Genomic DNA, 20371 nt, shown 5'->3' with positions numbered 1-20371 from the left:
ACTTTCTTCTCCAAGTGAGTTTCATTCCACTAAGATAACCCTGAAGGTGGGCTCCTTAAGTCTGTGGATATGTCACGAAAACACTCAGATAAAACAATTAGTCAAACAAGAATAGCTCCATCTTATTTTTAAGCAACTTAATTTTCATATTCTCCAACACTGCAGGAACCATCCCCCTTTCTTCCCTCCCTAATTTATTTCATAAGACACGATCCAAATATATCATGGGCGATACACCATAGTTTTCCTTTTCTTTCAAGTAATGCATTCTTGTGTAAACATGTTGTTTATGAAAGGGCCTTTCATGGATGCTTTGTGTTGCTTTTGTACAAGAAAATACATTTGAAAGGAATTCTCCCCAGCCTGGCATGTAATGTTTCATTAGCCCACTAACCTTGTTTATTTGCTTTTTACAATTTTATTTGGGAAAGGAAATCAATTTGCACCCCTGACACACTGCCAGGTTCCTGTTTATAAGCACACCATAGGCAGCGTCGAGGAGGTAAAAACACATAGTTTAGGATTTCAGCCTCGAGTGTGACACAATCTGTATATGAAACCATAGTGGCAATTGAGTTTTCCTGTCCCTGCAGCCACACTCTGTTATTTAAAAAAAAAAAGTCAGAACATTATCCAGTGTGAACCCAGTCAATAGCTCAGATGGTGCTGGGCACCGAAGTAGAGAGGGGAAGTATCAACGGAAAAGCACAGAACTCATTGTTCATCCTCATGGTTGCTTTGTTTTTGAGGAGTCTTGAGGAACCCGTACAGTATAATTGCAATTATCCTCAGGCCTCCTGTCATGAGGGACTCCGACTGACTGGAACTGACCAGTGTCCATGGAAGAGAGTCCTTTTCTTTCTTTCAGCCTGCCAAGGCAGTAATGTCAGGCTTATAGACATCAACTTGACTGACCTCTCCCTCCAAAGATTCTTAGCTCTTCTTTCCCCCAAGATGAAGTAATTCCTTTGTGGGTCAAACATATCGAGGTCCAAATGTGAATAGGAAATAGAAGTGAAATAGAATCTTGCTCAGCTGAACAAATCTGCAAGAGTCAGGGGACACACATTCCAGCTCTGCCTTTTAGTGGGTATTGGTCTCGGGCTCCATTTTCCTCTAAGGCAAGGTCTGCATCCAAGGTGCTCTCTGGTACCTTTCCTTCAGAATATTCTTAAGGGAATGTTTAGCTCTTGTGCTTCTTTTCTCTCTGTCTTCCCAGTATGCATATGAGCCCAGAGTGAGATTTGCCTATCTGAGGTCCTGTCTCCATTCCTGTAGATGAAGGCTTTTCTGCCAGGCCTTCCTTGGTGTTAGAGATGAGCTTCCTTTGTTCGGAGGATTTTCTTGCTCCTTTTTATTTTCCTAAGTTTCAGCAGAAAATGAGCCATTAAATCCTGCATATTAAAGGGTTGTAACTCTGCAGCCCAACACCCTTTGGGTCATAGGATCGTGCCTGGAGGCAGGAGAGCATCCCTTTCCTTCCACCCTGTAATCCACGAGTCAGCCATTAGCCATAGCCTCTCTTTGAAGGCAGCAGGATTTTCTGAGTGTTTCAGGGACCCTTTATTTATTTGACCTGTATGTGAATTTAGAATGTTCATCAGAGTCAGCTCAAGGGGCAAGCAGACTTGTGCAAAGCTTGACTTTAAGAGGGATCTTTGGAAATTTGTCTGTGCTAATGCTTTGCTGGGATACTCTTAAATAGATGTGATTGGATCATATCACAAAATTTAAGACAAATACCATAAGTCCTGCATCCTCCCACATCCTCCCTGATTGCACACTCCTCATTTCTTAGTTTCCCCCGGAGTTTTATATGATTGGTTTACATACTTTTTTGCTCCAGCTTTGTTTTCTCTCTCTCTCTCTCTCTCTCTCTCTCTCTCTCTCACACACACACACACACACACACACACACACACACACAGAGAGAGAGAGAGAGAGAGAGAGAGAGAGAGAGAGAGAGAGAGATTTTCCTCTAGTCTTCTCTCCTAAGCCTTTATCAACCGGGGAGGTGTGAAAAGATTTTAGAATCAATAGATCAGTGTACAAGATAAGATGTTTATGAGAACCTAGGCTCCTTGAAGGGCCTCTTCCTAGGCTGCAAGTGGGAGATTAGGTTTTATCTCTAAATATTATCATTCTGTGGAAGAGAAGATGGGGTTGATAGAAACAACTATGCAGAAACATCAACCCCAGGGACAGCTTCAGAGCAGCCTCATAGGCAAAGCTCCTTCAGCAGAGGAAAGGTCACTCAGGAACCCCAAGTGCTTTGGGCTCATCTCTTTCTTGCCTGCAGCATGTGTTTTCCCAGCAGATATAATCTTGAAAATGGATTCCACTACTCAAATTCTTTTGGATTTTCTTCAAACCAATTCAAAATTTCAAATTCATGGGAAAGGGATTGAAAACTTTCATAAGGTGACTGGCAAACTATATGACTGTCAAATACATCCGGGGAAACTTATAAAGGCCTTCAATTTGTCTCTTGTACGTAACCAATGACAAATATTTAAGCATGGAAAACACACACACACACACACACACACACACACACACACACACACACACGCATGCACGCACACACACCAGGCAACAGAAACCTCACTTTACTGGTACAACTATGAGTTGTTTGCTCTGCCATTTCAGCAGTGTAGTCATAGCTGTTCTTTTTAAAAGTTTATCCAGTAGCCAGTAAGTCCACCACATCCTGTAGCTGATGGCAGGGCACACTGAAGTGAAAAGAACACCCTGGCTATGGCGTTCCAGCCACTCACGGTCTGTAGACCAGGTATCACACCACACGAACGGGAAGCTACTGGGGATGACACCTAAATAAAGTTCTCTCATGGCATTAGCATGTTGCTTAGCAAGTCAACCCATATATCCTGGTTGTCTAGGCAAAGAAATGCAGTTCTGAACCGCCTCCTCCCCTCCTGCCCAGGAATTTTGGCTGAAAAGAGAGTTGTGCTCAGTCTGGTGATGGCTTTATGGTGCATAAACACCAGGTGCCAAATTCTTCCTTCTGTCAGTCCCACATATAAAGCCCTTCTTATGCCAAGCCCAGTTGTCTTTCCAGCAGGGATGTGGACAAATAGGAAGCTGTGGCCTTAGAGAAAGACTTTGTTTGGAGGGTGTGTTCCCAGGTTCAGAGGAGTGATGCTTGCCTGGGCTCATCTCGGTGGGGTGGGGCTGGGTTAACTTGAGCACACCACCGGACCGGGACACATCTTACCTCTGCCTTCTATTGTTCCTCTCTGTCCCAGTGTGAGTTCTGAATCACGAGTAGATGAAGTGAGTTTATTTTGTTACTATGTGACCTTAGATGCTAGGCAATAAAGTTAGCTACCTTAAGTTTTCCACTTAAGACAGCTGGGAAGGAGCAGAGAGCCACGTAGGTTCTTCTCTCAAACCAAGGTTTCTTGATCATTTGGGTACCTTTAGTCCATAAGGTACACGTATTTATCACAATTCATGTCTCATTGTGTGTGTGTGTGTGTGTGTGTGTGTGTGTGTGTGTGTTATTCCTTTTTCCTTGTATTGATTTCCTCTAGTGAAACAGTATATTACAAATACCTCGCTTGTAAAATAAGAGTAAGGTGCATTTGCTAAACATGCAAATGAATTGGGTGTTTTTGATTGTATTCTCAAGCTGGCTCGCACTCTGCTCTGTGCCCTGAGAGGCTCACATCATATTGGGATGCTGGTGTGATGGAGTTTTAGGATAAAGGAATGCGATAGGAAGCTGATTGGGGAGCAGCGCAAGTATCTAAGAGGCCGCCAGTCCTCTGAGACAGTCAGTGTCTGGTCTCAAGGATGTCAGGACAAAACGGAATCACAGTGGTCACAGGTGACATAATGCACACTTTGGGACATCTTAGCCACTCGGTGCAAATGGCAGCTACCTCACTGGCTCTCTTCCTCTTCCCCAGACTCCTGAGGATGTCGAAAATTCAAGATGCTGCTGGCAGCAATGTTTAAAACCTGATCTTAATATTCAGGCCTGGCGTCCAGAAGCCGCCCTGGGGGCTGTTATACCCAGTTGTAACTAGTTTCTCCGATGCTACATGGCAAATGTTGTTTCATTTGTGATGCTCAAGAAAAAGATGTTACCTCATTTTATGGTTAGCCTGTCACCAAGCATGGCAAACCCAACCTCTCACTGACTTCTCTCTTGCGTTGCTCAGTTTGGGTTTGTTTGGCCTCCAAGAGGGAACAAGCCAGCTAGCATGGCAACTGGGAGGTACCCGGGCACCAGGAAAGCTGGTGATTTCCAAAACATCAAGAGGCTGCTGAGTCCAGATGGGTCATTAGAGCATCATCGTAGCAGCTATGTTCCCCAGCACTGAACAATTTACAAAGCAAGGCTATTCACAGAGAGCCACTTGACAGGTTCTACCAGCCCAAGACGAAGTACCAGCAGTTCATTCTCCATTGTCTCAGAGGAGGAAGCCTTGCGGCATATTTCCTTGCCACCGAGGCAAGCATATTTAGTTTATGGTAGGGTTATCCTGTTGCAAATGCTCAAGAAGGTAAATGTTCAACCAAAGCTCTGGGTGAGGTAGTTTCCCAGCAATTTCTTTGTACTAGATGGCCCTTGCTTCAGCCCAGGAGAGATCAAGAGCTGACAATGAGCAGGGCTTGGGCAAGGAGAAGCTAAGGCACCTGTCCCCTCAGGTCAGTGAAATATAGCCAGCCCATGTGGCTTCCAAGAGACTATGATGGCTATGTTTCTGCTTGGGATTCTTTTTGACAAACTGGAGAGACCCATCCCTTGGTATCCCCATGGAAGTTTGATATATAGTCTTCTTTTTTTTCAGTAAGTTGACAAAATTCTGGTCAGGAAAGAAGGGAGATTTACTTAGTCATTCCAGAACTAGCCATTTGCCTCTTATAGTACACCAGGTTCTTGGCAACCACTGTGCATTGTCCTGTTTGCTTAATACCCGTTGTGGGATGTGACCCTCTTTTCTTCCTTATCCATGGTGATGTAAGAACCTGTCCAGGTCAGTGCTGCCACCTGTTTGCCATCCCTATACCTTCTCCAAGACTCCAGGTCCTCACTTGCTTCTGGTCCTTGACTTTGGTTTTCTCTGTGTTCAGTTGGTGGTTCTGGTTGAAGCTGATGACATAGAACCCTTGGAAGAGACTGCTGAACACCATGCTGGTTGCATGTGTGGGAAGGCCAGGGATGCCCGGACTTGTCATCTCTTTCTGTTAGGATCTCATCCTTGGGGTGACAGTGTGCAGGACATGAGCACTGAGAAGTTGTGCCTCTACGCTTCTGTGACAATGTCTCAGAAACTGTAACTCTTTTGTCAATTCTGCCAACAGATAACTTATTCTGGGTCAGTTGTGGAAATAGGGGGCCATAAGAGAAGCAAGTCAGATGGACACTTCCCTGATCTTCCTGGGAGTTACTGTACCAGATGCATCATGTAAATTGTGCTTCAGAGGAGAACGCATTGGTACCTTTAGACAAGGAGAGATATTGGGAAAGTGGCATCCAATGTAAACCTGAAAGAGAGAGAGAGAGGAGGGGAGACATTCTGAGAATAAGGGACATTAGAAGAGAGAGGGCAGAGTATCTGGGTACAGATACTCTGTGCGTTAGGAAATCAGATGAAGTAACAGTTCGAAACAGCTCTAGCTCTTCCCTTTATGCTCGAAGGAATCAAGTGTGGCTGTCTTCCTTGTGTCCAGGACAGAATGCTGATGATCGGTTTTCAAACAGGATGTAGTGAGGCAGAGAGGGGCTCTGAGCTTGTGCAGGCCGTGGTGTGGAGGTTATGGTCTTCATATGTAGGAATGTGGCAGTTAGATGACCAAGCTAGAAGGAGCGTTTGAGTCAGAAGATGTGAACTTAGAAATAGTCTTGAGGATGAGGCTAACTCTGGGCTTTTAATAGACATCATTGTCATTCTGAGCCTTTGGGCCTGGGAGGGGCCATCACAAATGGACAAGGTTATGTCAGCTCATCAATAGTGGAGTCTCCAGAGGTCTGGAAGGGACCTGAAGAATTCTATGTTAGAATGGCAGCATGAAGCTGAAGGATCAGACTAGGAGACAAAGCCCTCCAAAACGAGTAGTATAAAAACCAAACCAAACCAAACCAAAAGCAATCCCCCCCACAAAACAAAACAAAACAAAACAAAAACAAAACAAAACAACAACAACAACAAAAAACAAACCAGCAGGATGGGTGTTAGAATCATAAAAGCAAAACTTAAAGCGTTAAGTGAGATCGTGTGTTTCGTGGTGGATTGTAACCAGACCTGTGGACCAGCCCACTGTCCATCAAAAGGCAGTCAGCCACTGGTGTTGTGCCTCTGTCTCTGCTGTGTATGAGCCTATGTTAAGTGTTCCTCAGGCCTAGTGCATATCACTTCCTCCTTCCCAGCACCCCTGCCACCCTGTGAGCTGCTGGCAGCAGCAAGGAGGAGGGCCTGATTTTTTTTTTTCATTTCCGAAATGCTAACTGCACTTTATGTAGATTTACTCAGCGAACATGTTAGCTGCTCTTGTCACCAAAGTATTCAAAGAATACTTAAAATAAGTAACTGCCAATGTGTTCCAAGGGCCTTGATAGAGGGTGCATGGGCCAAGTGGAGAGCAGAAGAGGAGGTAACGGGTGCTGCAGAGACACTGTTACTGGTAATTGTGGTGATAAGTACAATGGTGATTACAGTGAGGGGGATATGGATACCGAATGTAGCCAACATGGCACTAAGCACGGGGCTTATATCACCTAATTTAATTCTTACAAAAACCTTTATAGGGTAAGGCTATTCCTGCTTCCCAAGTGAGACATTTGAAGCACACCACTCCTCCATCTGTGCCTAAGAACATACAGCACTCACTTACTGGATAACGGCATATAAGGCATGTCTACTGAGAGCACATTACGAGCACACACTGGTTCTTCTTAGAGGAATGCAGCTCCCTCTTGAAGTGGCAAGAAGCAGAACAGGATAGCAGAGGGAGAAAAACGGAGGCAGATAAGAGGAAAGGGGACTGAGGCTCCACAGAGAAGGTAACACAATCTGGAAATGGAGGAACGAATTGACCACAAAGAATATGTGCCAGGGTGAAACTGGGTTCGACTCTTAGGAGCCCTGTGTACGTGAGTGATACAGGGAGAGGAGAAGATGGGGTAGGGGCAGTTTGCTGGATAATACTGCAAAGGTTGGTGGCCATTTTGTGAATAGCTTGGAGGCATATATCGAAGGTAGGAGAGGGCCTACAGGAGTCCCTCCATGCCACAGGAATGCACAGCTGTCTGGAAAGTTTTGAGCCCCGAGAGATCCTGTCAGTGACTGGTGCATCTGATCATTTTTGATGGTCTGAGTCTGGCTTTCCCTCATGGCTGCAGGAACAGCATCCACTGACATCGGCTCAATTCTAATTCTAGAGTGTGAGTACAGTAGAGACTTTATTTTTCTCTTAATCCCACAAGATGGAGAAGTGGTATCCTGTCTGGGGAAAGGTCCTGGGTGTCTGTGTTCAAGGATGTATCTTGTTGACAGAATCCTGACTTCTCAGGATCCCAGGGCCAGAGACAGATGTGCATGCACTAGAGCCTCTGATCTCTCCCTTCCTACCAAATCACTAGGATTCCACCATGAGCCCCCATCCTACACACCTTATGGAATCACCCTGTGAGTCACCTTATGAAAAGCTCACCTCTAAGTATCACAGGGGGATTCAATTCTGCCTTCTCTTCCCTCACAAAGAGGATGACATTCTAGCACTTGAACCCTTGGAGGCACACAGACCATCTCCAAGGCACAACACTATGTGACATAGTAACAGGAAAGAGTGGAGATAATGAACGGGAGGTGGGAGCAGACAGAAGGACAGTTCTAGGTGGGCGAATCTGTGACGGAAGGGGCGGGACCTCAGAGAGACACCTGGAAACTTTCTCACAGTTAAGGGTGGCACCTGAGAAGATGTTTATTGTCTGGGGTATTTTACTATGGTATTAAATGAGTAGCTATAAACTGCACCCCGGAAGGGTTCAAGTGCTCCACCCCAGTATTAGGCAAATGACAGAAGTCTGGGTATTGGAGGAGAGTGTGACATTTAGGTGGGTGTGCTGTTGTGAATCATACAGATTCTAGACCGGAAAGGTCCCTGAGGGGACTGTCTACTTTGGTTTTGTGCAAGGAGCCAAGGCCACTGAGGGTTACATCAGCCATGTGAAAGCTGTTTTTCTGCACCATCTTCCCCCAAGTCAGAGAGGAGCCACTTTTGCAAGCACATTCCTCAGACAAGGACACTCGTCTTTGAGATGAATTACTGGTGTCGTCCCAAACATCCACAGATATGAAGTTGGTGAAGGCATGGATCTGATTGAATGGTGTGACACACAGGCTGTGATTCTCAGGACACAAACCAGCATTCCTTGATCATTCTCTGAGCCGTTCATTTAAGGAGATTTCTCTTCTTATTAGTCATGGGGAGAGCCATGAGAAGCCGCTTCCCCCATTCTGAGCTTCATGTTACTTTGCTACAAGGAAAGTGACACAATTTGCTATCACTCACTGTACTGGGATAGCTATGCTTCACATGCTCCTGTAGGCAAGCCTGTCATTAGATGGTTATCTCTGTTGTTGACTGAGGATGGTTGGGTTCTGAGAACTAAAATTGCATGCCGAAATGATACAGAGCTGGTGTGGACTTGACCCAATGTCTGATCCCAGGCTCATGTTCCCCCCGCTCTTAAAATTCTTCAGTAGCAACCTCTTAGAAAGTAAAGCTTAAACTTACCTATCAAGGCTGGGGGTTTTCACAGAACCCCACACTTTCATCTCCCTCTCTGTCCTGCAGAAGTTACCTGGTAAGCTTTCTTAGCCTGTACTATGCATCCTTCTTCTCCATCTGCCTCCAATAAGCTGGGGGGGGGGGGGAGAGAGAGAGAGAGAGAGAGAGAGAGAGAGAGAGAGAGAGAGAGAGAGAGAGAGAGAGAGAGAGAGCATGAGCTTGTATGGATGGACCTTGGTGCCTTTCCCACTTTGTGGTTCTTCTAATTCTTCTATACCCGCATCTGCAGTCCCCTCTTAGCAAGACTGCCAACACATCCTGGCATAGCCACTGATAGCAACAAAGACAAACTCATGACCTCCTACACCTCCCAAAGCCCAATACCATCTAGAGGCATTGAACTGTTGTTATTCTGCAAACGTCGCAGCGTTTTGGATGCTCTTCATTGGATATTTAGCTCTGGGAAGTTCTGGAAGTCTTCATAACTTCCCCGGGCATCATTAACATGCAGACAACTCCAAGATTGCACAACTCGGCTTGTAAATGTGCATCAGGATGACCCTGGATCTTTATGAAGAAACTTGTAAAGTCTCCACACCTGGGCAATTGGATACAATGTAGATTTGGAGATAGCATTCTGGAATCTTGTGGGAATCTTTTTGGTTGGACTGTGCATGCAAACCTTTATTTTCATTTATGGTCCACTTCCCTTCATCCTTCATTACCACACCCTGAAATTATAGTTATTTTTTTAAGAACACGGATGTACATTCTTGTACACTAAGTTGTTTTCTTGCGTATTGTGCTCCAAGCCCATGCATGCAGAAAGACAATTACCACTGTACCTCAGGCTCCCTGAGCTTGCAATCAAGATTCATTACTCCCCTGGTTCTCATCCCATTCACACCCTGCATGCCTCAGAACAGCAATGAATTGAAAGCAATGCATTTCGGGGCAAGAACAAGGAAGATTTCAAGGGAAGACTGAGAGGACTAAAAGAGCTTGAAGGGGCTCAAGACCCCATATGAACAACAATGCCAACCAACCAGACTTCCAGGGACTAAGCCACTACCCAAAGACTATACATGGACTGACCCTGGGCTCCAACCTCATAGGTAGCAATGAATAGCCTAGTAAGAGCACCAGTGGAAGGGGAAGCCCTTGGTCCTGCTAAGACTGAACCCCCAATGAACGTGATTGTTGGGGGAGGGTGGCAATGGGGGAGGATGGGAGGGAACACCCATATAGAAGGGGAGGGGGAGGAGTTAGGGGGATGTTGGCCTGGAAACTGGGAAAGGTAAAAACAGTTGAAATGTAAATAAGAAATACCCAATTTAATAAAGATGGAGAAAAAAAAGAAACATAAAAAAAAGAGGAAATTCATTTGGTAAAGATAGTTTATAGAATCTGATGGCTAAGAGATGACACATTTTAGATGCTTTCCATTTGGCAGAATTTTGTAATTTTTGAAAGGTTCACTTCCATGAATGCTTATGGTTGTAAATTTAAAACAAAAAAAACAAAACAAAGCAAAAACAAAACAAAAAAAACAACCCATTTTGTAAGCAAATGAATCACAGTCCCAAATGTCTGTTTTAGATATTTAGTGACTCATAAGATGTAGCCAAAGAGACTTGTGGAGTGCCAGAGCTGGAGAATTGATAGACTATGTGATTCTGGGCTTTCCTACCCCTGTATAAAGTTGAGTCTATTGAGCAAGGGATTGCCAAGTGATTTATCTAGGTTACATGACATCAATGAGGGGGGGCTGAGATTAACATGGGAGAAACCTACTAACTCTCAGACCAGAAATTTCAAAAGTAGTGTATGTACCTGATCATCTAAAATGTGTGAGGCCATGTATAACCCATGCCTTTGCCATAGAGGAGATCTGGAAGTCATCGTGCGCTATCTCCTTCCTGACACAAGAATCCTGTTGTGGATACCCCTGACCACAGATGATGGCCATTCATCTTGGCTTACTCCAGACCCAGGGAGCTGGATATTTTATAGAATATTGTATTTTGTCTTTGTATATTTCCACAGACTAATAAAACTATTCTGATATAAGGTCAAATTGATATTTTTTAAGTATTGACCCATAAGGTCAATGGTGGCCAGAAGTCAGTGGCGTCATAGGTGATGATAACTTTTGTTCTCTTTCTTAAAATATAGGCGACAATGCCTACTTTGTAGGATCACCATAGCAACTACAGATGTGCTTCATAAAGCACCTATCTTAGCATCTGCATTAACATAGACACATGAGTTATAGTTATTATTTACTTCTTAGCATCATGATTGCATGTTCTGAACTTATGCCCTCTGGAGTGATGCAGACTGTCTAATCCTGCAAATATTTGAAGGCATTTAGAATGATCCTCTTGGCCATCCCCTCTTCAGACTAAATATTCCCTGGTTCCTGGGCCATTCTCCATGCAATGCATTTTGAGTGAATTCATTCCACTCGTTCCCTCCTATTTGTCAATTTCTCCCTTAAAATGTGGTGGCCAAATGTGGTCAGCCCAGCGTACCTTAGAGTGGAATAATTACTTCCCCTGATCAGGATGTTTCGCTTCTAAAACAACCTAGATTTATGTTAGCATTTTTGGAAGCCAGATCACACAGTTGGCTCAAGGAAAACGTGATTCTGCTTTCCAGAACATTAGCTGTGTCTCCCAACTTTGTGTCAACTGCAGATTTGACAGGCATGATTTCTATATCTTCATCCAAACTGTTGATAAAGACGTCGAACAAGAAAGGCCAAAGGCCAAACTTCATTCAAGGCACACACTTCTGATCTTTGCCTGTGAACCGACATCCATCAGGTGCTGTCTGTTTGGTGACATTGTTTCACTAGCTTCAGACCTACCCACCAGCACTATCAAAAATAAATCAGCAAGATAACTCACTCCTTGTGTTTTTGAATTTGGCTGTTGAACTTATCTGGATGTAAAATGCTATTCTTTTAACCAATACGGCAGATTTTGAATGCATAATTGGGACAGTGTGAACTCAGAAACTAAATTCACGTTTGAATTCCTACGTAATGAAAGAAAACAGTCACCCCCATGTATGAAATGAGGGTGCTGTTGCTAGATGACTTATTTCTCCAAAATGTTTTAAAATTGCTCTCTGGGTCCAAGAAAAGTTAGCATGCAAAATGTGTGTGTGTGTGTGTGTGTGTGTGTGTGTGAGAGAGAGAGAGAGAGAGAGAGAGAGAGAGAGAGAGAGAGAGAGAGAGAAAGAGAGAGGGGGGAGAGAGAGAGAGGAGAGGGGGATTATGAAAGCATGAAAATATAATTCAGAAGTCATTTTTAGGACCTCAGAGAGAAACAGAGCTCTTTCAAAATTATTGGGGAAGATGTAATAAGAGGGCCTTATTCCTAGATAATAATTATTTTCTCTTTAATGATTCTCAGAAAAGGTTCTTAAGCTTTGGCATCTTGAGCTGAAATTTCTTTCTGTAATTTAACACGCTATGCTTTCAAAGAAAAAAAAACAGAAAAAAAGGAACCAAGTTTCTTTTGGTGCTTCCTGAGCCTGATTTTCCCTGGTTTGCGTGGCAGACAGAAAGAAGGTTGTTGGTCATTTGTAACAAAGACCAGAAACTAACCACTGACATCCTTGGGTTTCTCTGAGCACTTTCAAAGGCTTTCTTTTCCATTCTTCTGTCTTAGTTCTGACCTCCTTTGGTTCTTCAGCCTGCACTTGAGAACATGTTTCTTAACGTCTAAAACTCTATTGCCGTGAACATGCTTTCAGGTTTCAAGGTAAGGAGGTGAGATGTTAACACTCTCAAGGGCCAGGGAAGAAAGGCAGAAGGCTCCACAGTCTGAAGAGTCCAGGAATACTGTCCCATGTGTCACTGACCCCCCTCTGCGTTTACCACACACCCACCTGGGATGTGGTGATGGATTCCCAGTGGACAGCAAAACCAGATTTAGTTTCTACTCAGTGTGATTGCAGGTGAGGGAAGAAATAGGTAATATTCATAAAATTAAGAACAGGTACAATCTCATGAAAACTCCTATGGAGGAAATGGTTTCCATCACTATAGAGGTGTGGAAATTTCCCACAGAATGGACAGTCTGAGAGGTGAAGGGCATAGTCAGAACCTCAGAGCGTCAGCGTCAGCGTCAAAACAAAACAAAGGGAAACAACATTATAGGGTCCAACATGGAGTAAGATCAGAGTGCAGGCAGAAGAATGCCAGAAATGGGAGGAGGTACTGAGAAGCAGAGCACAGAAGTGGGTAGATGAACTATTTGGTAGGGAGGGTCCCACATCTGTCAGAGATGCTGCAAACACTGCTGCTTCAAAGCAAAGGAGCCACGCAGTGAGGGTGGGCATGCACACTGGGCGCCGTGTGAACTGTGGTGGGTTACACATTTGGTGTAGTGTATGGGAAGGGGGAGAGAGAAGAGCCAAGCAAGAGTAAAAAGGGTCTCCCATGACAACAGAGGTTCTCAACCTTCCGAATGTTGGGACTGTTTAATGCAGTTCTTCATGTTGTGATGAACATCAATCACAAAATTATATTTGCTACTTCTCGGCTGTAATTGTGCTACTGTTATGATTGTGATGTGAATATCTGATAGGCAGGATATCTGATTGGCAACCCCAAAGGGGTCGAGACTGACAGATTGAGAACCTACCTCGGCATGACAGGAAAGGAGATGACAGTGGTTAGGTAAGGGCTGGAGGAATAAGGCATGGGAATATAGAAAGACGAGGGATGCTTGGACTACACTGGTTGGATTTGAAACTGCATCTGGGGATGACAAAAAAGAACAGTCCTGGGAAACTTACGGAGACATCATACATTTTATATCCTCCTCTGTGCTTATAAAGCTGTGACTCTAAACACCAAACTGCACAGCTTTCGTGATACACGGTGAAAACAGCACAATAAAAAGAATTTCAAAACTGTCAGAATTCTTCTAGGACATAGTGTTGAGATATAGGTGATTATAAGAGATATGGAAAATGTTTGAGTATCTTTGAAAAGATGAGCAATGTAGAATATCCACACCCTGGTCTAGACTTGGGGGTGCAAGGATGCTAAAGTTCACATTTGAGAGGAATAGCATATGATGTTTATTTTCACCATTATTTTGGAGACGTCTGAAGCTTTAGATCCTATAATGGAAAACACAGCCAATCCCCACCCGCACGGCCACCTGTCTCTACACACCATTTCCTTCCTTCTGCATGTGCCTAGCCACAGAGTTTCCTCACGTCAGAACAACCTTCAGTGTGCAAGAGGAGCTTTGGGGCCATGTGTATGTATTTCTGAGCCTTTGGGACCCCGTGATGACACAGTCAACTCTCAGTCTAAGCCAGGTGCCCGTTTTCCATCTGGGCTCCTTACAGAGTGTGTGGTCAGGGCTCAGAAATCACAAACCCAGGAAAGGTGCCTCGTGATGGGTGCAACCACCTCCAGTACCTTACATGTTATCACCGTCATTTAACACATAGTGGGGGAAATCCTGCTCTTTGCAGAAGAAATTCAAGGGCCACTTCATGATCTCCTTTGATTTTTTTTTCACTCTTGCTAACACCAAAGTGTGGACAGATACATACTTTTTTCCTCAAGTGAATTGCAAGTGACACTCCATTTCTTTCCCTGCATCTCCAACCTATTGTCCAATTGACTGCTGGAAGTTCCCTACCCTTCTAGGCTGAGCAGCACGGTACCTGCCTGTACAGGGATCTACTTCAGACTCTTGCCTGTTGCCTTGATGGCCATGCATTTTCTCTTCCTTTGCCAGGCTCTGCCTTAGTCACATTTCAGCCCTGGTGCCTTGATCAGTCCTCTTCAGCCATGGTGTGCCTTCCTTCTTCTTGTCCCATTGCCTTGCTTTTTCTACCTAGTACAATTACTGAGTGCGTTTTTATTCTAGTTTATTTCAAACACCATAGCTTCCATCAGAATCATCAGAAATCCATGCATGGCAGTAGCCTGTTGCGTGACTCAGATATTGAGTCTGGAGTTCATCTGGGCAATAGCATCTGTTGAAGAGCTACTCCACTCCACGTGCCAGCATCCCACAGGCTAGAGGACAAGATCCCTGTTCTATATTTCATTATTCCACGTGGCTGTCAGAGGGTGATTTTGTGAAGACACAGAAAAATATGTTACATTATTCTTGACCCTGGATCCCGAGGGCCCCAATTTCATCTATTAGAACCATCACATTTTAGAAGCTGCATCAAAACCTACACATTTTATAGGTTGTTCAGTACCAATGATTATAATCTAGAACCATATGAGATTCCTGGGATAAAGGTATGTGATTGTGGTATTGTAGTACTGAGAGGAAGGAAATCAACCTGGTATGATGCGTACACAGAACAAGATGAATGAAGTCCATCAGATCATAGCATCCTGTCCTATCAGTTTCTAGTGCAGTGTGCATCACCCAGTCACATGAGGTATACACTAACCCTTCTCGCCTTCCACCACATGGGCCTTCCCTCAGGGTGGCTGGTGACAGGGTGGCTCAGCAAATGTCAAGGCATTTTCAGGTATGCTTTACTCTCTGGTAAGTAACCATTTCGTACCTCCTCTTAACTGTTCAGATACAGCAAGACCAATGAATCTATGCCTTGCTAGAAGCTTTAACTTTGTTTAGGCAAATGATCAGATTTCCAGCTTTGGCCTTGGAGGGCTGGGGAGTAGATCAAATGTTGGTTCCTTCTGACCTTTCCTCCTCTGTCTTCTCTGGGCAGAATATCTCCATGCATAATACAGTTGGTGGGACCATGACGGGGCCTGGAGCTCACCAGTTAGGCAGCTCAAGGATGCCCAACCACGACACCAGTGTTGTGATTCAGCAAGCCATGCCTTCGCCCCAGTCCAGCTCAGTCATCACGCAGGCTCCCTCCACCAACCGCCAGATCGGGTAAGAAGACTTCCTCTTTGTCTCTGGGAGAGCTCGAGCAACCGTTTGTACATTCTCCCTCGTTCGGGTACTTGGATTTGTTTTTCCTGTCTGGTATGACGCTGCCAAGAGGCCGGAGTGATGCTTTGGATGAGAGAAGGGGGTCTCTGTTTCCTCAGAGCTATTTTGATCGTAGATGTCAAGGGGAAAAGCTATTCATTATGTGACATTATTTCTTCAAATAAGATTTGCGAATGGCAGACAAAAATAGTGGTGTTATGGTGACCACAGAAGACTGCTCGGGACAAATGTTTGGTAACAGCAGAAGTTCTGCCAGCCCAGGTTCCTCCTTGCAGTGTGCCCCGTCCACAAACCCCTGCCTAGGAGTTTTGGAGCTGCTTGGCTGGGCCACTTGTATATCCCACAGCTGCCTTTCTTCCTGGTCTTTCTTTCCTACCTCTCTTTCTTGTTATTTCTTTCTCATTAGCCCTTCTTGACCCATACTTATTTCTGGAACAGACAAAACATCGCAGGCAGGGCCCTTCCCTCTCATTTATGGAACAAGGCAATATTGAGACCTTCAGGGAAACTGGTAGGAGTCTCTTGACATCCATGTCTTGTGCTGGAGGTTGTTCTCGCTTCTTTATGTCATGACTGGTCCAGGCCTTTGCTGCAGAGTGTGGTCTGACCACCAGCAACGTGGGCATTACCCAGCAGCTTCTTAGAAATGCAGAATCCCTGAACTCTCCACTTCCTTATCTCCAGAATGAGGATGGAGTTTGTTCTTTCCAACCTCTAAAGAGAGACACTGACTTTCTTAAGTGTACACTGCTGGGCACTGACAATTGGCTGCCCTGTGTTCCTAGAAGTGTAGGCTGAAACCACAAGGGTCCGCCTGTATATCCACTTGCTGTGGTCTGTGCATGCATCCGAATGCAGTCTGAATTCTCAGGCAGCTACTAGCTGTGGTGTCTTAAAACAGACTTAGATGTTTCTTTACAATTTTTCCTTGTGTCTTTTCCCCACAGAGAACAACAGTGAGCACAGGACAAAGCCTTGGTTCACTCCTTGAGTGCTCTGGAATAGGAAACTCTGTCCCAGACTTCTCAATTAGGTGTCTCAGAGGGACAGACAGTGAGTGTGGATGTCCAGGTGCTTGCTTTTGCTTTAATAAGCGGACATCATTCTAGCCAGGACCTATATTATTGGTTTCTTCTCAAGCAACTTGGAAAGAAAGTGTTGCTGCTATCTCTAAACCACAGTGTCCTTGGAGGGTGATGTGGCTTCATTAAAGATGGTGTCTGCATCTCCAGGGGCTCCTTTTCTCTTGGGCCCTGGCTGTAGGCAGACAATTCACAGCTGGACCGGCTAATTATAATTATTTTATTTTTCTTTCAAGGGGGGAAAAGCATAAAATGTGCTGGAGTTTACTAGCAGTTTTACAGCATTCCTTCCCCCCTGCAGCCCTCGCCTGCCCCTTGTCCCCTTGCCCACAATCCTCTCTGAGGCCCTTAGTGTTCCCCATTGTTAACACAGCACTGGGTTTTATGAAGCAATCCTTTTAAGGCTAGCACTAAATTTTAAGATGGGTGTTGACTCTGTCAATAATTTACCCAGCTGGCCCCCCGACCGTACATTTCGGGTGACATTTGTAGGCTGTGTCACTCTGCCATTCTTTCTGCTTCTTGGGGGCGTTGTGTGTATCTCCCAATGTGTTCTAGGGAATAATTGTTACTTTGAGGGCTCTGTCTCGTTGCCTAGCTTGAGGGAGGCTATTTCTTTTCTCCAGATCCTTCCCTGTCGTGCTTACTATGTTGATTCTAAACCCCCACATCCTGTCTCTTCTGTGCTCCTTCTCCATGTGATCCACCCAAAGCTTTGCCCAGATGATGGCGGGGCTCAGCAAGACCCAGGCCTGCCCTTCTCACCAGTGGATTGAGTATGGAACCCTAGGTGGTAACATTTGGGGATGGTTGGCTCTTTTATTTCCCTCAGCAAAGAGGAAATGAGTGCTCATTTTAAAATACGAGTTCCCTCGGGAGACGTCTGCAAATGAGCATTTGAAACTGCAGATAGCTTTTTTTTTTTTTTTTTTTAAAATTCTCTTGTACGTGCATGTGTGTGCGATGCGCGTGCACACGCATGTGCACAATGCACGAGCACACAGAACCATATTGTAGTAATATTCTGATTTTTATCACAACCTCAAATATTTAAGTGTCAAAATCTGGCCAAGCCACCTGCAAATGTTTGTCATGGCTATTGGCCAACAAAAACAGCACACAGCAATGAAAGTCTTCATTCAGGCTCAGTGCTGAAGCTGCACCCAGCCAGAGAGGCTGGGACTGGGACCCACCTGTGCCCACGCACGACACTCTTGTGCTGTGGTCACCGGGTGTGTTCACAACTGGAACTTTATAGGAGACAGGACTGCCTGTCTCCTCTCCCTGTCTTTTCTCCCCTTTCATCGGGGCTTAGATTCTGCAGCCACTCTCTCTCTCTCTCTCTCTCTCTCTCTCTCTCTCTCTCTCTCTCTCTCTCTCTCTCTCTCTCTCTTTCCCTCCCTCCCTCCCCCACCCTCTTTTCATGCTGTGGAACTTAAGCTTAGAGGCTTGGCATAAAGGTCTGCGAAATGGAAGTGATGCCAGTTATCGGTGAAGCCTTCCAGGACAAAGGGTACACGTCCTTGTCGGCATCTGATTTCCATATTCGGGGTGAGGGGGCAGACACTGAGACAAAGCAGACCAGAATGAGTGGAAATATAAAAACCCGAAGAGATATTAAGTACGTGGACAGGCAGCAGATTCAGCTTCTACTCTATTCCATGGCGACCCCGGCTATGCCCTTTGCTCAATTCTGTAAAAGTGGCGCTATTATCTCACTAGAAACTGGAGGGAAGTATAAATATCCCAAATTGCACTTGGGTGGTTAGGCAGGCTGGAAAAACACACGGCTCTGGCGAACGTGGGAGCCATCTCCAATCCAGTGACTGCTTGTGCTCAGTAAAACTGGCAGAGGCCGTCAGGAAGAGTGTCTTTGGCTGATTGATGGGGGCGTTTTAAGGAGATAAGTTTCCCAGATGGGGTTAAAAAAAAATGAGCTATGGGTTGTGGAGAGACAAGAGAGACAAGAAAACAAGCATGTGTTAACTAGAGATGAAATCGATTTAGCCTTGAACCATCTATGTGGCACATTCCAAACAGTATCTCTACCCCAGTCGTTTTTATTAGATATCATATAACACGCTCATTAATTCAGGATGGAGTCAGTCAAGCCTGGGAAAGATGGGACATGAGCAGGTACTGGTAATGTGAATCCCACGTGCCTCGCCGTGTCTCGTAGCATGAGGCATATCTCGAGGAGCCCGTGGTTGGTGCAGAAGCTGTATGGCAGCCCTACTAAGGCCAAGCATCCTTAGAGAAGTCTGTTTCCCTCTATGAGGTGCTAGGGGACACACGCTCAGTCCTTCTTCAGGAGGAGATGCAGATAGCAAACATGGAGTTCTTCAAGAATAATCTACAGTAGACGTTGTTGGGGGCTCTATTGACCTAGCCTGTGGATTTCCGTCTTGCCTTTTAATTCTCTGTATATTGGGTAAGTGCATGCTCACATTTGAGCGAGGCTTCCCAGTAATTGCGTGTAATGAGATTTTTACACATTTAGCATTAGAAGATACGAATGCGAGAGACTTTGGTTTCATTGAGTAGCCAGCTGTACCAGGCAATGTGGCAATAAGGTTCAACAGAGCACATATAAGAAAAAGTTGCTTAGGTGGTAAATTCCTCCCTGATTTTACTCAAATTCTAGTCCGAGGGGTACAAATGTCTACGTCATGTGTAGCGAGTGGGTATTGGGTCATAAACTACTCGCACGAAGCTGAAGCTAGGCGATTCTACTGTGCAGGAATAAACTGTACCAAATGTTGGGAAAAGAACTTGTTTTATATAAGAAGGCGCTGGTAGCATGGATTCTACATCTTCACACCGGGGCCTACCCTGCTTTCCGGCACTTCCTTGTAATCCCTAATGCTCTGTCATGGACAATGTCCAATGATGGCCCCTCGGGCATACTGGGAAAAACCAACAAAAACAAATCATTAAAAATAAAAATCGAAAGCAAAACTTAGGTGACAAAACACTGCTGCTTTCTCCAAGGAGGAGAACAAGGAAGCCCTGCTGTATGGATTGCCAATGTCACTCGGAGTGCCATCAAGATGGGGACATTCCAAGGCAAGGGGTTCCTAACACTATTCCTTTGGGAAAGATGAATAAGGAGAGGTCGGGAAGTGTTGTGTTCACAGACAGGGAGTTTAAAAATCGAGATAATATGAAATAATAATACGGCACCTTAGAATTAAAAACATGCTTGCAAATCCTGTGTTTGATACCATTATTAAGAGTTTTCTTAAATGCCTCAACCACAATGAACCTAGCTGTGACTGTCACTGTCTACCATAGGCTAAAGGTGGGGACATCCTGGCCAGTTCCTTCCTGTTGGAGGCAGTGGGGGTAGATTTCAGGGTGTCATGAAACTCCAGCCCTCGGACAGGACAACTCGAAGCTCCCTTTGAGTAATTCAGACCAGAGTCCCATATTTCCTGCTTTGTGTTTTGCTGAATATCACGGCTATGAGCATAGCTTTATTGTTTAAAAATTGCTAGATCTTTCACAGCCCCAAGAACATTTACGAGGGCCCTTCAGGGGGATTGCTTTCTGAGAGGG

General features: G+C 44.9%; 1 protein-coding gene across 1 annotated transcript in view; it reads left to right on the top strand.

The window, feature by feature from the left end:
- The window catches only part of Creb5 (cAMP responsive element binding protein 5), a 310678-nt gene that overhangs the window by 57517 nt on the left and 232790 nt on the right, over nt 1-20371 (top strand). Inside the window, exon 4 of the mRNA XM_032906469.1 lies at nt 15499-15671. Within this exon, the coding sequence (XP_032762360.1) occupies nt 15499-15671 (173 nt within the window). The remainder of the gene's footprint in view (nt 1-15498; nt 15672-20371) is intronic.

The sequence above is a fragment of the Rattus rattus genome, chromosome 6, assembly GCF_011064425.1.
Source record: "Rattus rattus isolate New Zealand chromosome 6, Rrattus_CSIRO_v1, whole genome shotgun sequence".
Classification (NCBI taxonomy): domain Eukaryota; kingdom Metazoa; phylum Chordata; class Mammalia; order Rodentia; family Muridae; genus Rattus; species Rattus rattus.
Note: the sequence above shows the minus strand (reverse complement) of the source record. Positions and strands in the feature narration are given on the sequence as shown.